This window comes from Catharus ustulatus, chromosome 25, assembly GCF_009819885.2.
Source record: "Catharus ustulatus isolate bCatUst1 chromosome 25, bCatUst1.pri.v2, whole genome shotgun sequence".
Classification (NCBI taxonomy): domain Eukaryota; kingdom Metazoa; phylum Chordata; class Aves; order Passeriformes; family Turdidae; genus Catharus; species Catharus ustulatus.
Genome location: NC_046245.1, coordinates 8,198,279 through 8,217,620, shown reverse-complemented (window position 1 = coordinate 8,217,620; position 19,342 = coordinate 8,198,279). Strand labels below are relative to the sequence as shown.

The 19,342-nt window shown below is 52.8% G+C and overlaps 3 protein-coding genes and 1 pseudogene across 3 annotated transcripts in view; 3 read left to right on the top strand and 1 right to left on the bottom strand.

Annotated features, from left to right (window-relative positions):
* The window catches only part of LOC117007151 (DLA class II histocompatibility antigen, DR-1 beta chain-like), a gene marked incomplete at its 5' end in the record, with an annotated part of 28,360 nt that extends 27,875 nt beyond the window's left edge, over window positions 1–485 (top strand). The window contains 2 exons of the mRNA XM_042779974.1: window positions 195–301; window positions 402–485. Coding sequence (XP_042635908.1) covers window positions 195–301; window positions 402–410 — 116 coding nt within the window. The remainder of the gene's footprint in view (window positions 1–194; window positions 302–401) is intronic.
* A 228-nt stretch (window positions 486–713) lies between these two features.
* On the top strand, window positions 714–4,082 carry LOC117007150 (annotated as a pseudogene).
* Window positions 4,083–7,691: 3,609 nt separating this feature from the next.
* Window positions 7,692–15,588, top strand: LOC117007149 (gastrula zinc finger protein XlCGF49.1-like). The gene is given in 3 exon segments (XM_033080088.1): window positions 7,692–7,753; window positions 14,677–15,026; window positions 15,028–15,588. Coding segments are annotated over 2 exon segments (741 nt in total). The 5' UTR covers window positions 7,692–7,753; window positions 14,677–14,702; the 3' UTR covers window positions 15,445–15,588.
* A 273-nt stretch (window positions 15,589–15,861) lies between these two features.
* LOC117007083 (flocculation protein FLO11-like) lies at window positions 15,862–18,254 on the bottom strand. Its single transcript, XM_033079964.2, is given in 3 exon segments — window positions 15,862–17,450; window positions 17,452–17,656; window positions 18,248–18,254. Coding segments are annotated over 3 exon segments (951 nt in total). The 3' UTR covers window positions 15,862–16,711.
* Between the last annotated feature and the right edge of the window lie 1,088 nt (window positions 18,255–19,342).

The following is a 19,342-nucleotide window of genomic DNA, read 5'->3' as shown; positions in this document are numbered from 1 at the left end:
GCGGCATGTGGGGTGAGGTTGGTTGTGCTGGGAATAGACTGGGAGAGGTCTTGGTGAGTACTGGTGGGGCTGGGAAGGGACTGGGAGAGGGTTTGGGGGTCCTGAGTGGGCTGGGGGCGATTGGGAGGGTGCTGGGAGGGGCTCGGGGTGTCCATGCGAGGTTTTGGGGGGTGCTGAGCCCTGCGCACCCCCAGAGATGCCGCCGGACACTGCCCACAGCAAGACGCTGACGGGGATCGGGGACTTCATGTTGGGCTTGGTCTTCCTGGCGCTGGGGCTCGGCTTCTACGTGCACAAGAAGGTGAGGGGGGGTTCTGGGGGTCGTGTCCCCCCTGTCCCGGAGCGTGTGCGCTCTCCCTGGGGCCCCCAGCCCGGTGTCACCCCCTTTTCTGTGCCCACAGAGCTCCTGAGCCGGCAGCGGCCGCAGCCCCTCCTCGTGGCCTCGGACCCGGCCGGGACCCCCTGGGCCATCCCCACGCTGATTTTGGGGGGCTCGTGTGTCCCCCCCAGCGCGGTGTCACTTTGCCCTCGCCAGGCTGCTCCCAGTGTTCCCAAAAAAAGCTTCCCAGTTGGATCCAGTCCTGTTTATTGGGGAGCACTGGGGAGGGATTTGGGGGAGGGGATGCCATGACTTTGGGAAAACGGGGGGATGCCAAGGGTGGGAGTTGGGATCGGGTGGAGCGGGAGGGATGGAGGAGGAGGAGGAGGGGGAGGGGGAGGAGGAGGAGTGTTGGAGACTGAAAAACCGAGGCCTCTCTGAGTTCCTCAAAGAAACGTCAAAATGCAGGGTTTGAATTAAAGCTTTTAGAGTAATTAAAATATATTCAGCCACTCATACATGAAATAGAGGTGTAAGTTTAAGTAGGGAAGATTATGTTTTAAGTGCCTTAACATACATAGTCCTCGACATCAGTGGAGAAAAAGTCTCAGTAAGTCTCAGTAAGAGATTAAAAACACAGTCCTAGATATCAGCGTAGAACACAAGTCTGAAAAGTACCTCTCAGTGAGAACTCGAAAATATAATTTCAGACATAATAAAAATAAAGTAAGAATATTACTTACATTTTCCAGACAGAACCAATAGGCCATAGCAGAGATTATACATAAACTTTCGTACTAGACAACTGGAATTCTAATAGGTTAAGAAGAAATGCTTCAGATTGGTGTTTTTTGCTTATCGGGTAATTTGTAAATGAGAATCTGTGCTTTGGGCACAGACGCTCTATAGCTCTCTCGCTTTTCTTCTTCACTCACCGCCATCAGCACCGCCCGGAAGAAAGAGGAGCACCCCAAGGTTCCCCCTCCCCAAAAATCCCCACCCGGGCCCGCAGCGTCCCGGAACCGCCTCAGCCAATGGCGAAGCAGGCGGAGCGCGCTCAGCCAATGAGAGTGCGGAGCGGTTGTTGCGTCATCACCTCCCGGGCCGAGCCGCTGCCAAACGGGTCCCCAAAAGTGCCAAAAGTGCTCGGAGCCAATGAGAGCGCGCGGCGCTGCTGAGCCCGCGCTGCTCCGGCCTGGCGCTCCCAGCGCAGCCCCAGCGGCTGCTTTGGGGCTGGCGGCACCTGCCCGGCGCTGGCCATGGGGCGAGGGGCGGCAGCTGGGGCCGGACTGGCGGCACTGGTGGTGCTGGGAGCCCCCCCTGGTGCGGGCGCGGAGCTCTCGGGTGAGCGGGGGGCGGGAGGCGGTGGGACAGGGGGGAGAAGGGGGAAAAGGGGGCGGGGGGAGCCCGAAATGGAAGGGGGAGGAGGAGGAGGGGAACCCCCAAAGGAAGAGCGGGAGGGGCTGAGGATTGGGGGAAGGTGAGGAAGGGGTAGGAGAGGGTGGGACCCCAGAACTGAGCGGGAGTGGGCTGGGGGTAGTGAGAAACGGGTGGGAAATGGCAAAATGAGGGGAATGTGACCCCAAAAGTGGTTTGGGGAGCAGCTGGAGGCGAGAGGGCAGAGGGTGTGAAAGGGGAAATGGGGAGAAGAGTGGGAAAGAGGAAGTGGGAGCGTGGGCAGGAGGGTCCCGTGACGGCCGTGGGGCACAGGGGGTGCGGGGTGGGGATCCGGGGTGGCCCCGGTGCTCTCGGGGGTGCTGGGGGCCACGCCCTGACCTGTGTCTTGCACACATAGGGGTGTTCCAGTTCATGTCACTACATTAAACAGCACGGAGAAGTTGAGATTGATGATTAGGTTCATCTACAATCGGGAGGAGTTGCTGCGCGTTGACAGAGACGTGGGGCTGTTCGTGGGGTTCACCCCCTTGGGGAGATAGAGGCCCTGCACCTGAACAGCAAACCGGAAATACCGGAGCATTATCGGGCTCAGGTGGGCAGAGTTTCCCCACACAACTACAAGATCATGGCCCCGTTCCTCGTGGAACACAGAGGTGAGCGTGGGGCAGAGCGTGTCCCCTCTGGCCCTGCCCTGGGAATGACCCTGGAGCCCCTCAAAATTTCCCTGGGAATCACCCCAGAGCCCTCAGCCCTCCCTGTGCCCATCCCCGGGGCTTTCTGCCCCTCCCCCAGTGACTCCTGTGGTTCTCCCAGTCCATCCGAGTCCCTCCCAGTGCCACTTCAGGTCATGCCACTGTCCCCATAGTCCCTCCCAGACCCTGCCCGTCTTTCTCAGTCCATTCCCAGTCTTCTGAGTCCACTTCCAGACCCCCACCCTCTTTCCCAGTACACCCTAGTGCCTCCCAGTCCATTTCCAGTCCGTCTCAGTGCCACACCAGCCCTCACCCATCTCTTCCAGTTCCCCCCAGCTGATCCCGGTGTGTCCCTGCTCTGTCCCATTGCCCCCCAGGGTGTCCATCTCACTGTGGCCCTTGAGCTCCCAGCCCAGGCCTGGCTGTCTACTCTGGTCTGTGATGGATTTCTACCCTGCCCAGATCCAGCTGAGGGGTTTCCAGGGCCAGCAGGAGCTGTCAGGGCATGTGGTGGCCACCAACCTGGTCCCCAGCTCCTGGTGCACCTGGAAACGCCTCGCGGTTTGGGGTCACCTCCTGTTGCCAGGTGGAGCAGATCAGCCTGGAGCACCCCAAGCCAGCACTGGGGCACAGCCAAAACCCCACGGTGAGGGGGGAGTGGGGATGCACTGGGGGAGCTGGGAGGGAGTTTGGGTGTGCTGTGTGTAACTGGGAGGGATTTGAGTGAGCCTGGAGGGGCTGGAAAAAAATCAGGGATTGGAAAGTGGGGATTGGAATGAGGTTCGTTGTGCTGGGAAGAGACCGGGTGGGTCTTGGTGAGTCCTGGTGGGGCTGGGAAGGGACTAGGAGAGGGCTGAAGATACTGGGGCAGTGGGGAGGGTAATGGGGAGGGGGCTGTGGGATCCTGAGAGCGACAGGAGGGGTTTGGTGGGTCCTGGGAAGGCTGGGAATAGACTGGGAGGAGGTCTCAGGGAGTTCTGGGTGGGCTGGGGGCGAATGGGAGGGTGCTTAGAAGGGCTTGGACTATCTGTGACAGGTTTAGGTGGGTTCTGACCCCTGCAGACCCCCAGAGCTGCTGCCAGACACCGCCCATAGCAAGGTGGTGATGGGGATCAGGGGCTTTGTGTTGGGCTTGATCTTCCTGGAACTGGGGCATGGCTTCTACCTGCGGAAGAAGGTGAGTGGGGGTTCCAGGGAGTCGTGTGCCCCAGCTGGGAGTTGGGGGAGTTTTAGAAATTTTTCCCATTATTATGTTAAACTGGCCGGGGCGGCTCCCCTTTAGCTGTTAAGTGCTCAAGACAAAAGGAATAGCTGGGCTGGCCTGATTGCTCGATTTCGATTTCGAGGGGGTTTGAGGGGTGGGAGGTGGATGGTCGAGGGCTGCTTTGTCCTTCTGGGAGTGGGCAGACACTCGTTCTCACCGGCCTAACGCAGAGGAGAGAGGTTGTTTTTCTCCGTGGTGGGACCAGGCCCTGCACTCCGACTGCTAAAGCTTCCTGCTTCTGAGAACAGCTCTGAGAACCGGGACGCCCACGGTGAGCGGAGTTCTTTCCTGCACCCTTTTCTCCCACCTTGGACGGCCGCTGCTGCCTCGCTCCCCTGCTTCTGCAGCAGCTGTGACTGAGAGACTGCCCTGCCCTGCTCCATCGGGACTGTGCGGAGGAGGAGGGCATCTGTGACTGGAAAAAGGGGCTGAGACTGAGTTTCGTTCTGTTCTGCCACTGATTTTTTTCATAGCTGATATTGGTTTTGTTTGTCTTGTAGATAGATCTGTAAAGAACTGTTACTCCAAACCCATACCTTTTGCCTGAGAGTTCCTTAATTTCCAAATTATACTAAACTGGGAGGGAGGGAATTTTTCACTCCATTTTTGAAAAAAACTCTTGCCTTTTTCTTTTTCTGGCACTACTGTCCCTTAAACCAGGACAGATCTTGGCGCCCGAACAGGGACAGAGGTTAAGGAATAACAGTTCTTCAGTTGCCTGAGATTCTCTTTTTGTGTGCTAGCAACATGTGGTCCAGCAACATGTGGCTCAGTTTAATCTGGTTTGGGCTGCACGTGTTCATACATGTATATCTCCCATTTGCAAACCCTTACATAAACATGGGCCCTGTAACTAAGGCTACTGTGACTGTTATCCAACTTGCTTTATGGGTTGATAAGGTGAGAAAATAATGGATTTTTAACTTCCTTTGGAAGGCGAGTGCATGGATTCAGGGATACCACACACTAACTGCATGTTTTTGGGGTTACTTTAATAATGGCACCTACTATGAGGGAATAACACCAGGGGAAATTTTCTCCCAACACTTCACCCAGATTTTTAGGTCTACCCCACCAGTTTTTGAAGGGTTCAAATCTCCTCTGAATGCTAATGATATCATACAGCGGCTGGTGGGGATTGAGCTGGATAACAACCCTGACCTACTCCAGGAAATAGGGATGGTGCTGCAGACATTGACCCTGCCCCAGAGACTAGGGATGCTGCCCCAGAGCCTGACCCTGCCCCACAGCCCACCTCAGAAAGGAACGACCCGGAGTGGGTAGGGGTTCTAGTGAAGGAGATAGGCCAGATGATGAAGGAGTACCTCTCCCCAGCTGGTGAGAAGCCCTGCCATAAAGGGGGAGAATCCAGTGATGCTGTAGTGGAACCCATAGATGTTACATCTGCCCAGGTTCCAGCTGAATTGCAAGAACACTCACAGCCAGCAGCAGTCGCCCCTGTAGAAACTAGGAAGTCTAAAATGAAAACAAGGCACCTAGACAAAGGACCAGAGAGGAGGGCCCTCACAACCAGCAGGGGAGCCAGAGGTTGAAATAATCACTGAGTCCCTGTCTTATGAAAATCTCCGCAATCTGCGGAAAGATATTGCAAATCAGGGCTGGGAGGCTTTGACAACTTGGTTACTTCGGGTCTGGGACCTTATGGGTACAGGTGTGCACTTGGATGGTACAGAGGCAAGAAATTTGGGATCCTTGTCCCAGGACTCAGGTGCGGACCAGATATTCGTAACGGAGCCAGGCCCCCTTCCCCTCTGGGAGCGGCTTTTAATGAGTGTAAGAGAAAGGTTTGTCAACAAAGAAAGAACGAAGGAGCACAACCATAGAATGCATTGGAAAACCCTTGAGGAAGGAATTCAACAGCTGAGAGAAGTGGCAGTACTGGAGGTGCTCTTTGGGAGGGATGGACAGCATGACAATGACCCTGGCAAACCGAGGGCCATCTCAATACACCACCTTCGTTGCAATGATTAATGCTGATGAGCACTGAGAAACAGTGAGCTCTGTTGCTAACAAGCTTAGAGATTTTCACAGTATGATGAATGGCGCAGTGCAGGCCCAGGTTTCCTCTGTGGTCAAGGATTGCATACAGGCAGGGATAAGGGAGGAGATGAAGGATGTGAGGGGGATGAGAGGTGACATAAGTGAGATGAGGGAGGAGATCAGGAAGATCAAGGCAGCACCAGTGCGAGCCTCATACCCCAAGGTTACAGCCCCACGCCCCCCAGCTAGTGGAAGAGGGTACACCCCACGAGCTGACCTATGGTTTTTTCTGCATGATCATGGGGAAGACAGGGGAAAATGGGATGGGAAACCCACTTCTGTCCTGGCAGCATGGGTGTGTCAACTCAGAGAGGGAAATGCTAACTGAGGGAGCTACACTAAAGTGAAGGTAGCCTCAACCTCCCATGACCAAGGTGCTGGGCATTACAGAAGGGAGGATGATCTGTCAGACCCACTTGAAAGAACCTCCACTATGTATGTTCAGGAAAGGAGTAATAGCCAGGGCTAGAGGGGCCCTGCCTCTAGCCAGGGAGAGGCACGGGATAACAGAGTCTATTGGATGGTGTGGGTCCGATGGCCTGGCACATCAGAACCACAAGAATACAGGGTATTAGTTAATACTGGTTCACAATGCACTCTAATACCATCAGAACATGTGGGGGAAGAGCGTGTTTCCATTGTTGGGGTGACGAGGGGATCACAGGAATTGTCTTTGCTGGAAGCTGAGGTGAGTCTGACAGGGGAGGGGTGGCAGAAACATCCGATTGTGTCTGGCCTGGAGGCTCTGCACATTCTAGGCATAGACTTTCTCAGGAGTGGCTATTACAAAGACCCAACGGGATACAGATGGGCTTTTGGAATAGCTGCTGTAGTGGCAGAGGGCATTAAGCAGTTGAACACCTTGCCTGGACTGTCAGAAAGCCCATGTACAGTGGGACTCCTGAAGGTGGAAGAGCAACACCCCTCGCCCACTGCCCTCCTCCAAGAGAAACTCCCAAAAAAACCCAGGGAAGCTCTCCCTGCCCCATCTCAAGGTCTCTAGGACCGAGCCATCAGTGCTCCTTAGCATGTCAATGGAAAAAATTCCACAGGCAGAGAGGGAAGGAAAAATCCCACCCTCAAGAGCCGGCTTGTTCCTACACCTGAGCTCCAGTCAAGCTGTGAGAAAGTGTCCAGCAATGGACGGCAGAGAAGGAGTTTACCGACAAGACTTTGGGAGGGCCCAGGGGCATAAAAGGCAGAACATCCATTCTGTAGGTGAGCACGGGGGGGTTTAGTCCTGTGCTCTCAGCACGGATTTTTCTCCTTCTTCAGTCCACGTTGTATTTTTCTGCTAAGGTTTCATAAACCTCTAAAATTTAAAAAAATGAGCGTCGTTTTTCACATGTCATACGATACATTTCGTTAAGGTTTAATAAACCTTTAAAATTTTTCAAAGTGAGCACCGTTTCTCCCAGCCTGCACTGCCGGGGTAGGAGGTGCGGCTGGAAGGAGGGAGGGGTGAGGGAAAGCTGGTTTGAACAGTATTCATTTACTTCTCATTATCCTGCTGTGGGTTTGTGGAGTTTTCTGCCAGAAATCTCTCCCCTCCTCCACTCATCCAAAGGGGCAGTTTCTCCGATTTAGAGGAGAATCAAAGCCATGCACTGATGCTCTTAATTAGGAGGTAGCAGAAGTGAGGTTCCAGGGCTTCGCGCTGAGGTGGAGGCAGCGAACACGAAGGCCTGGGAAGGGTGTGCCGGGAGCTGTGGAGAACTTTCTCTGTGATGTGAGGCCAATCCCGGCTCGGGCCGGGCCCGTTCCAGGGCTGTTCCTCATCTCCGGCTTCGGCCTCGCCCAGCCCGGGGGGCCCTGAGAGCGCGGGCCGAGGCTGGGCCGTGTGCAGAGCCCGCCCCTCGCTGCCATTGGCTGATTCTGCCGTCACTCCTCCTTCTCGCGCGCTGATTGGGCAGAGCGGCCCCAGCGCCCTTGGTGCACCCTCTGCGCGGGCCCGGCAGCGGCGGCAGCGGCCGGAGCCCGGTGAGGCGGCGGCGGAGCTCGGAGGCGGCCCCAGCGCAGGTGAGGGCTGTGCTTGGTTCTGCGGGGGCTCGGGGCTCGCTGCGGGCGGGCCCAGGGGGCGGCAGGGGGCTCTGGCGGCTTCGTTGTGCCGTGGCCGGCCCGTGTTCCCCCTGGGCTGAGGGCGCTGCGGGAGCGGCTGCCCGCGCTCTCCTTCCCGCTGGGGCCTCGGCAGGAGCCGCTGCCGGAGCAGCGCTGGCTCGTCCCGGTTCCTGGCGGTAGCACAGAGGTGGCTGCCCTGGGCCCGGGGCTGGCCGGCAAAATTCCCGTCGCCAGAGGTTTGTGTGCCCAGAGGAGACCGAGGAGTCCTGGCAAAGTGACTTTATTCGTGAACAAAGGGAGAGGCCATGCGGCATTTGCCATGCGGTCTCTAAAACGCAGCCTCCTTTTTATCCTCATTTTCCCGGCTGCATCTGCCTCTCCCTTTCCACACTCGCTGAGGTGCTTGGAAGGTTCAGAATTCCCGATCCGCCCGCTACACGTCCTTGTTAATATGCACCCTTTCATTTTGTATAACATCCGATGGTCACGGCTCTGTTAAGTGTTTCTCTTTCTCAAAATTCAGGAATGGAGCCAGATCTTAGTTGAGCAGCAGTCCGTGTCAATTAGCAATATTTAACTTTCTGAAGGTGAATATTTCTGTCATTGCTTTCTCATGTACAAGTTCTTGGCCCTGTCTCCAAGCAGATTCACTCATTGACTCTGTTTTTCCTTCCTTCGTCCTCTTTGATTTTGGGATTATTGTCAGTGACCTCACTCCCTGTCCTTTTGTAGCCGTTTCTGGATCAGGAGGCCTGGCTACCACCTGCATCCCCCTGCTCACCTGCTGAATGAGCTGCACTCAGCAAGGTGTCGTGCATGGGAAAAAAATTAGAGTTGCTGCAGCACATCAGAGGAGAAACAGCGCTGGTTTAACCCATGGTCTGCCAGGGAACCACAAAAACGTGTCCCATTCCCATGCTTTCTACATTTGGACTGCAATATGAGCTGTTATCTTATTTGTTTTGTTATCTGTTTTACCACTTTTTGGTTGTCCTCTATTTGCAAACAGCAGTTTGAGTCATTTAATTTTCCACAAACTCTGCCTCCTTCTGTTAGTAGATAATCTGATCCCATCCCATTGTGAAATGTCTCGTTCTGCATTTCTGTGCATTGCTCAGCGGGAAGGTCAGGAGCTGGAGCTGTCTGGTTGGTTATTATGTGTCAGGAAAATTAATCCACAAACACCAGAGGAGTCCTTTTTGCTTTATTTGAATAAAGGGAGAGGCCATGGGGCATTCCCCTGGCATCTCTCAAATTTTTGGAGGACGCAGCCTCCTTTTTATCCTGTTTTCTCGGACACATTTCCCTCTCTTTCCCCATTGGGTGAGGTACTTGAGAGGTACAGACTTCCCGGAATGTCTGATACCTGAGATTCCTCTCTAATGGATAACCTTGCCATTTAATTTTTAATTCTTATAGAATTCATAGTTTTCCCTCATTGCTTTTTTCATCTTTCAATATCCAGTTTCATTTATCAGCAAACTTACAGTTTGTTTGTAAAGGCTAACATCTTTTTCCATTCATCAATCAGTGGGAATCCATTCCCATTGTTTCTTTTATTTCTCAGTGCTAGTCTTATCTAACAGCAGATCCTCAGCCCATTTGTAAAGACAAATCCAACATTCCTCTCATTTCGAGGGCAGTTTTTAACCTAATTATGCCACTCAAATTATGGATGGATTCTCTGTCTTCTGACATGAATTCGTTCGGGTTCCCAGGGGCTGCTCCACGGTGTTGTAGGATTGGTTCTGGTGGCTGTTCATCTTTTCCCCATTTTTGGGTGCTCCCTCCAGCCAGGGCTGCATGAACTGATCACTTTTCTCTAATTAAATCATCACATTCTTGGATTCTCAGCTGATTCCCCTGAATTTGAGACATCAAAAACCCCCCAGTGCTCTAATACACCCTGTATAACCTAGACAGTGCCAGCACATGTTGCAGTGGGGAGAGGGATGATTCCCCCCCAGTTTTTTTCATGAAGTTTTCGCAATATTCTCTGTTTGCTGTTTCCCTTTGCAACTTTATCCAATTTCTGTTGCAGTCAGATATCCTCACTATGGGCTCTGCCTTTAGCTGTGCAAATTCTGTCTATGCAAGCAGGCAGAGCTTGGGGTGAGGGACAGAGGAAATCAGCCCAATTCCAACCCCAGGCAAGAAGATCCTGGTGTGTTATCCATGCTTTGCCCCAGCAGTGTTAATTTACATTTCTAAAGCTCCTCTCCTGACTTCCTGGAACCGATGGTTCTCTTCCAGAGCAGCCATTGGATGACTCATATGTGGCCCCACCCAAAATCTGTTTTTTGGGGTTTTTTTTTTCTTTTCATTTTTGTTTTAAAAATATTCTATTAACTGTTTTTGCGTTACAGGGACACCATTAAACCTTTTCTAGTTTTGCAAAATGCAACCTAAAGGTGAACATCGAAAAACCCATACCAAAATTTTGCCATCACTGAGAGCCACACACAAAGATACACAAAAAAAATTCCAATGCAATCAAGTTCTTTCTACTTCTTCTCCTAGGACTAAAATTGATTCTCTGACCCATGGTTCAAACCTAACTGATAATAATATAAAAGTAGGATTATTTTTAAAAATTATTCTAATGGTTTAATCTTGTCACTGGAACTGCAAGAAAAACAAAAAGTCTACAACAGTATTTTTAGTGTTAGAGAGTCAAGGCATTGCTTGAATCTGGCAAGGGTGTGCAATAGAAATAATTTCATCCACATATTGCCTGGGTGTGCAGAGAAAACCATTCCATGACACAGGAGTTTTACAAGATTTTTCCTGAACTTTATACAGTCTGAACCCATTGCAATCCATTGGTTTGATGCTCGTTAGTTCCAAGTTGTGTAGTTCTCACTATTTGGTTTCCTATTGGACTCAGATTTCCTACCCTCTGGTGTTAACTAGGTCTGCGCTCCTGGATTTCCTTCTCAGCCTTTTCCAGACCAGGTGTCTCCATCTTTGCTGGGGGCAGTGTCTGGGTGGGTGTTCCTTCATGTTTGCTGACGGTCATTAATGTTTTGTTGATGGTCCTTAACTTTGTGGATATCTTTTTGGCTACTCCCAGTCTGATGATACCTTAAGCTCATCTTTGTTGAGTGGTGTAATATCCCTTAAAAAAACCCTTTAAAATTCCTTTCCCCAAGGCAAGGGTAAACCAAGCCTGACATGAGAAATAGATTTTTAAAAATTTAAACTCGGTATATTTTCCAACAATCTTATATCCCCCAGCCCAATGTGTGAGTGTAATTGAGAGCCAGAGTGGAATTGTGCCGTTGTGTTCCCCAGCAGCTGTGGGAGTGCAGGCACGGAAACCAACGAAACTCCACGAGTGGCAGCGAGGAATGGCCCCAGTGGTTGGAGATGCCAAAGGAAGGTGCCCAGGCAGAGGATTTCAGCAGAGGCCCAGGGGTTTCCCCCGATGTGGAGCCCTGGCTGCTGCTGCGTTGCCTTCAGTGCAGGCTCAGTGGCACCTCTGTGCTGGTGCTGCAGCCGGGAAGTCCAAATGAGCCCAGGGTGAGGGGTCCCCCCGTGCTGAGCTGTGCTGGCGGCTGTTTCTGTGCTCAGGGACACTTGGGATGGGCCATGGCACTTGGCCCCCAGTGATGCTGCTTTGCAGTCCTTAGGTACGACCCATGTCCTGCTCGGATGTTGGGAAGAGCAAAGTGCCAAGGCCGGCTCTGTGCCAGCCCAGCTTCCTGTGGGAGAGATTTCACAAGAGACAGGATTCTGGCTCAGACTGTTTGAAATCTACATCCCTTATCTCCACACCCCACTAAGTGGAGAATGACCAGGGTAAGGAATTCCAAATACCAATTCCTAGGGAGATCATTGAATATGTGCCCTGGGTCTGGCTCTTATTCTTGCCAAAGCCAATGGCAAAAGCCATACCCATGGCATCTTGGTTTCTATCACCAGCTTCCAAAGGTGTTTCTTTATTTCCCCATTCATTCTTTCTACCTGAATTGAGCTCTGGGGGTGCCAGGGGTTGTGGAGGTCCCACTGTATTCCTAAAGCACCCAGAACCCTACTGAAAGATCCTTCCTGTAAAATGAGCTCCCCATCTGAGTCTGTTGCTTCCAAAATTCCTATCTTGGCATTATTTGTTTTAGAAATACCTCAATAAGTGATCCAGTGATTGCTGAAGAAGTCAGAATTGCTTTTGCCACCCTTTTAGCTCACATGTGTCACCAGAAGATGTTTGCGCCTTCCTGCTCAGGGCATTTCAGTCCCAGGCTGTTCCAAGCACACCCAGCTCCACTGGTTGAGCTGACCATGCAGGCAGTGACCTGTGCTTGGTCTGATTCCCTTTCCTTAATCACAGCGTGTCTTGGAACTCTTTTCCCTTCTCCTGCCCTTGAAGACCCACTTGAATGCAGTCATAGGTTTCTTCCCAGCCCCTTGTCCAGGCTGTTCCAACAGGAGGCTGGGTTAAACCCTTCCCCTGTCCTCGATTCTAAATCCTCCTGTGCCACAGAACAAGTTTCATTCTGTAATCACCGAGCCCTGCTCATCCATGTAGAGGCTCTTTTGGTTGACAAAGCTTTGACTTGATGTTGGACTTGAACAATAGGAGATCCTACTGCCTTCAGTTTTTGGGCCTCAGTTCCCATTAAAGCCATGGCTGCACAATTCTGCAGACAATGAGGCCACTCTGGCCACTGTGTTAAGCATTTTACTGCAAGAATTCCTTTGGCATGGCCCTGTTTAACACCTTCAGCTCCACTCATTGCCCCTGTCCCAGATGGGGGAAGGAATTCCAGCTGAGCCCCAAGGTGTGTGGAAAAATTCACATCACCAGAGGTTTCTGTCCACAAAGAAGACAGGAATCCTGTAAAAGTAATTTCATTCGTTAAAAAAAGGAGTGACTGTAGGAGAGTGTATGCGGCGACAGTGTGTTGGACAGTTGGGACAAACAGAGAGATTTTTATCGGCAGGTTTTGGAACTTGTGTTTATTGTAAAAGGGTGTGGGTGAAGAGGGCCTTGCTGGGAGCTGCTCATTGCAGCTTGGAGTAGGGCAGTAAGAGATGGGGGAGTAGTAAGATTTTAGAGGGCTAATGGTTGTTAGAGGTAAGAGGGTGGTAAGAGAGGGAAGTAAGAGTTAAGAGAGAGAGCTAAGAGCCGGAAGTAAGAGAGTGATGGTTTTGTTACAATACAATAAATTTTCTTATGTGTTGAATATTTTAATTTCTACTAACTAATCTAATACAAGGCACAAATTTTATAACATTTGTATACAGCTTGTAATAATTATTGCATTACCATACTGTGTTATACTTTAAACTTTACAAACTACTTTTTGGACCTCTTCTGCTAAGCTAGTAGGGTTTTTTCTGACCTTTGGACCTGCTCTCCAGCAGAAGGCATTTTTTAATCACGGGGGGAATTAGTTTCGGCTGGCTATTTTATTGCCTTCTAGTTGTTTAGTAACTAAGGTTTGGTATCTAAAAGATGGCTTTCATTGCAATCTCGCTTATGGTTTCCATATTCTCAGAATCTTTTGCTTGGCAATCATATTGATAAGGTTTTCCTGATTCATTCTTCCCAATAAGAGACCATGGGCCATTTCCTATGGGGTCTCTGCAGATGCTGGAGGACACAGCCTCCTTTTCATCCCAGTTTTCCCAGCCACAGCTCCCTCTCCCTTTCCCCATTGGCTGAAGTACTTGAGCGGTACAGAGTTCCCAATCCACCTACTGCATCCCCCCCTTAATATGCACCCCACTTTTGTATAGCTAATAATATTCATGGCTCTGTTAAGTCTTTGTTCTTCTTCTGTAAGTTCATGAATTTAGCAGAACCTTGGCTGGGCAGCAGTCTGTGTGGTCAATTTTGTGAAACTGATGGCTTCTGCTGTCACTTCCTTATGTACCCGTCCCTGGCCCTATCTCCGAATGGTATCTGTTTGTACAGACCCTTTGCTGTTGTTCCTCCCATGGGGGTCCCCCGTTTCGGGGCCATCCCCCCTGGAGCAGGGTGTCCCCCCTTGGTGCAGCCCCGCCCCTGGGGCAGCGCTCAGCCAATGAGAGCGCGCGGCGCTGATGACTCAGCAGTGTCCAGGCAGACCCGCAGCTCCCAGCGTTCCCCACCTGGACCCCACCTGCGCCCCCCGGGCCCCAGCGCCCCCCGCCAGGGGAATTTGGGGAGGTGGGAGGGGGGCAGCGCCAAGGCCGGGCCCCCCCGCGCTGTGGTGGCGGGAGCGGCTGCAGTGGGGACCGAGTGCGGGCGGGAGCGGCCGAGAGCCCAGCGCTGCCCCAGGCCGAGCTGCCCCAGCTCCATCCCTGCCCCTCGGCTGGGATGCTGTGGGTTTGGGGGGAAGAGGGAGCCGGCACTGGGTGCTGGGCCTGGGGGCAGCAGGACGAAGGGAAGGAGAAGCAGGGTTGAAGAACAAAATGGTCAAAGGATGAACGTGGCAGGAGAATGTGAGGTCGTGAGGGATGAAGAGGAATAGTAGGAGTGTGAGGAATGAGAGGAGGAGCAGGGACACAGGAGGCATAGGAGGAGCAGAAACGAGGTAGCGCAAGGTTCCACCCCTCTTGATGTGTGCGACCTCACCCTCAGCCCCAGGAAGGTGACTGTAGAGGGGGATCCACCATTTTCAGAGGGCTGAATCTTGGTGTTTCTGAGCTTTACAGGGATAAACGTTCTCGTGTTGGTGTTCTGCGTTGCCTGATTGTATTTTGGAGGGGGTTTTGGCTAAATCTTGATGTTTGGGAGGTTTGTATCTGTGTCTTGATGTTTGGAGAATTTTTTGGCTCAATCTCAGTGTTTGGTGGTCCTTACAGACACGCGATGCCCAATGATTTCCTGGGATGAGCTTGGGCAAGGAGGAACCCCCAGCTGAAGGCCCTCTCCTCTTATTCTTTCCCCAATCCAGGATTTCCATTCCCAGTCTGTGCGTGGATGGAGGAGGAAAAGCCCCAGAGATCCCTCATGAGGAGAGGCTGCAAACCCAGCCCAGGGAGCTGTGAGGAGGAAAGACCCTCCCTGAGCCGGGAAGGCGGCCGGAGATCCAGGCAGAGCTCAGAGCTGGTGGAGAAGCCTCCTGGAGGGGAGAAGCCCCACAAGTGCTTGGAATGTGGTAAGGGTTTCAGGCAGAGCTCCCACCTATTCCGGCGCCGGAGTATCCACGCTGGGGAAAAGCCGTATGAGTGTGGGGAATGTGGGAAGAGCTTCAGCCAGAGCTCCAACCTGAACCGGCACCAGGTGAGTCACACAGGGGAACGGCCCCTACACCTGCTTGGAATTTGGGAAGAGCTTTGGGTGGAGGTCTGACCTGAGAGACCACGAGCAAACTCACACCGGGGAGAGGCCCTATGAGTGTCCTGTGTGTGGGAAGAGGTTTCAGAGACGCTCCACTCTCCTCGTACATGAGCGGATTCACAGAGAGGAGAGGCCTTTCCGCTGCCCTGACTGCGGGAAGGGATTCCAACACAACTCCAGCCTCAATGTCCACCGGCGAATCCACACCGGGGAGAGGCCCTACGAGTGTCCTGAGTGTGGGAAGAGCTTCTCCACGAGCTCAGCCTTGACCCAACACCAACGGACGCACCACTAAGGGAAACCCTGAGAGTGCCCCGAGTGTAGGAAGAGCTTCGTGCTCTGCTCCAGCTCCATCCTCCATGGGAGGATCGGTGTTGGATGATCCCCAGTGACCCCCGTTGGGCAGAGCCCTGGTGATCCGTGCTCCTGGTGGTCCCTGTTGGATGAAGGGGAAGGGTTTTTAGAAATTTCTCTCCGTTCTCCGTGTCCTGCTGTGATTTGGTTGGTAATAAATTCCCTCCCCGTGCCCAGGCTGGGTCTGTTGTTCCCGTTCGGTGCTCGGGGCGGGATCTCTCCTGTTCCTGCTCTCAACTCCCGGGCCTCTCCTCAGCCAATCAGACAATGCGATGAAGAAGATTCAGCCAATCAGAGAGAGCAGCTCTGATGACTCACCGGTTGCCGGGCAGACCCGCAGCACCCAGTGTTCCCCACCTGGACCCCACCCTCCCGCCCAATCACGATCCCCCCGCGGGGTCCCCCCAAGTCCCTCCCCAGTCCGCCCCAGCATTGAACTGAACTGGGTCTAACTGGGAAGCTTTATTGGGAACACTGGGAGCCGCCGGCAGGGCCAGAGTGACAGCAGTGTTGGGGGTGACACACGACCTCCCCAGAATCAGCGTGGGGACGGACCAGGGGGTCCTGGCTGTGTCCGAGGCCACAGGGAGGGGCTGCAGCCTCTGCTGGGTCAGGTGCTCTGCAGGCTGAGGTAACGGGTGACACTCGTCTGGGGGCCCCAGGGGGAGCACACAGAGTCGGGGGGAGGGATCCCCCCTCACCTTCTTGCACAGGTAAGAAGACGAGGCCCAGCGCCAGGAAGACGAAGCCAAACAGGGAGCCCCCGATCCCCCAGTTTCTTGCTGGCAGATGGGCAGCATCTTGCAGCACCTCTGAGGGTCCACAGGAGTCAGGACCCCCAAAACCTCTCACAGACACCCCAACCCCCTCCAAACACCCTCCCAATAGCCTCCAGCCCACTTTAGACCCCCTGAAACCTCCTCCCTGGCTCTTCTCAGCCTTCCCAGGACCCACCAAAGCGCCTTCTGTCCCTCTCAGGATCTCATAACCCCCTCCTAGTTGTCCTCCACCACCCCAGGGCCCCCAAACCCTCTCCCAGACCCTTCCCAGCCCCACCAGGACTCACCAAGACCCTCTCAGTCTCTTCCCAGCACAACCAACCTCATCCCAACCCCTGTTTTCCAATCCCTGGTCATTTTCCAGCTCCTCCAGGCTCACTCAATGCCCTCCCAGTTCCCCTCAGCTGATCCCAGTGTGTCCCCACTCTCTCCCAGTGCCCCCAGTGTGTCCATCTCACTGTGACCCTCGAGCTCTCAGCCCAGCCCCAGCTGCCTGCTCTATTCTGTGATGGATTTCTACCCTGCCAAGATCCAGCTGAGGGGGTTCCAGGGCCAGCAGGAGCTTTTGGGGCATGTGGTGGCCACTGACCTGTTCCCCAATGAGAGAGGGCTGGTGCAGCATTCAGAAGGATTAGGAACGAAATTGGAGAGAGTGGAGGAACATTTGGAGAGAGTGGAGTGGGTTGGGGCAATGGGAGAGAGGGTGGAAATTTGGGACTGGGCTGAAAAGGACTTGGAAAAGACTGGGAGGGACTGGGGGTTCACTGGGAGAGAAAGCAGAGATTTGGAGGGGCACTGGCATGGCAGTGGAAAAGAGGGTGGAGGCCCGGGAGTGGAGTTAGGACTGGGATGGGACTGGGAGTGGAATGGCTGTGAACTGAGAGAAATTGGGAGGGACTCTGGTGACACTGGGAAGGACTGTGAGGACACTGGGAGAGACTGGGATGGACTGGGAGAGCCACCGGAGTCACTTGGGATGAGGGGGCAGGAGGCTCCAGGGATGGGCACAGGAAGGGCTGAGGTGTCTCGGGTGATTCCCAGGGAGGTTTTGAGGGGCTCCAGGGTCATTCCCAGGGCAGGGCCCGAGGGGACACGCTCTGCCCCACGCTCACCTCTGCGCTCCACGAGGAACGGGCTGGACAACTCGGAGTTGTGCCGGCAGTGCCTGTCCAGCGCAGCCCGTCTGTGCTCCATCCATTGCGGGTCGCTGTTCCAGTACCTGGCAACCTTGTCCCCAAAGGAGGTGTCCCCACTACAGCCCCACATGGCTGCCCAAGTGCAGGAACTGCTCCCGGTTGGAGATGTTCCTCTCCACGAACCTCCCGCGGTCGGTGCCGTTAATGAAGTGACACTGGGACTGAACCATCTCCTGGAACAGCCCTGTGTGTGCAGGGCACAGGTCCGGGGGTGCCCCCCAGCAGCCCCCCAGCAGCCACAGTAGCCAAGAGCTCCAGGGCAACCCTGACTCAGCACCCCCAGTGCCCCATGGTCACCAAGGGACCCTTCTTCCCGCAGTCCCAGTTCCTCTTTTCCACTGATTCACGATTTGTAAGAGTTAAGATTTTAGCTAAGGCTTAGAAGCAATTCATATTGTCAGGGTGTAAGTTTGATAAATAAACGATAGACTGATGATTATTAGATGCTTAAGCTAGAGATAATGGAGGTATTGTTTGCCATTATGACCTTGTTTCAGTTTTGTTTCTAGAAAGAGATGGAGTTAGTGAACCTTTATAAGAACAGATTGAAACCAGTAGAACAATGACCAGCACCTGGACTTTATACCAATCAGTCACGAAGCAGGGGACATGGGATTGTGCCAGAGAGTCACAGAGACCTGATGAAGACATTCCTTACTTCATCCTTCAAGACCACTGACTCAATTTGAGAGAAGAATTGCACACACCTGAAGGACTAATATCCTCATTTTAACAGAGAGCAGGGATGGGAGGTGCTGGGATTATGCATATATACAGAATGTAAGACTTGGGGAAATAAATAGAGGTCAAGGAACCTTGTAGGAGATTCCATGTCTCTAAGGGACTGGCCCCATACAGCTCATTGGTGTCTCAATAAACACACAACTTTCTGACTTGAACTAGTTAGAGAGTCTTTGTCCATGAACATATCCATTTTAATGATTCAATGGGAGATAAGATGCTGCAAATGGCAGAAATATAGCCATGACTACGTGCTACCTGAACTAGGGTAAGCTCGACCACATGGTGCCACCTAACGAAGTTTCTTAATTCAGCACACAAAAAAAAATCTAGGTTACTCAAGAACTGTTATTCTTTTTTCACTCTTTTCTCTTTATGCCCTTAGGCTCCCTGTTGGGTGCCAAAATTTGTTTCTGTTTGAAAGACAGGTGTTTGCTAGGGAAGGCAGGACTCTCCCTCGGATTGGAGAATGCAAACCTCTCCCTCTGAATTATTATAACTTTGAAATTAAGGCGATTTTATGCAAAGATATAAGGATAGGAATAACAATTTTTTACTAGTAGACATAACAAGGCAAACAAAACAACAACAACTATGGAATTAACAAACAGAACCAGTGACCCCATGACAGCATTTTTGGCTGAGATGGGAAAGGATGGAGGAGAGGCTTTGCTCCACAAAGCCCTGGGGCAGTCGATCCCAGTGCCCTGCAGGACTCTGAAAAGCACTGGAACAGCATAAGCTGGAACAGCAGGAACGAACAAAAGATCTTGGGCTGGTGGACGAGATGTATCAGAGAACTTTGTGGCAGTAGCTGGAACTGCAGGACATCCCAGCAGGGCAGGGCAGTGCAGGGCTTCAGCGCAGAGAAACTCAGAGCAGTGCTGAAGGAGCAGCGGGCAGCGGCAGCTGGCTTTGAGCAGATGGGGACAGGTCCCTCTTTTAGTGAGGTGGGTGTCAATAAGGTCTTAGGTCAGTGGCTGCTCTTATGGGCAGAGGCTCACCCCACAGAAGGAGAAGGAGAAGGAGAAGGAGAAGGAGAAGGAGAAGGAGAAGGAGGAACATCCTCTCAAGAGTGAGTAGTGGCCCCCTGCCCCTGCCCCCCTTTTAACTTTGACCAGGCCAACCTTTTGTTTTCTCAAGTACCAACAAGAAGCAGCAGTTAGCGTTTTCTAGCAACTTGTGGGAAAAAATCTTTTGATAAGAAGAA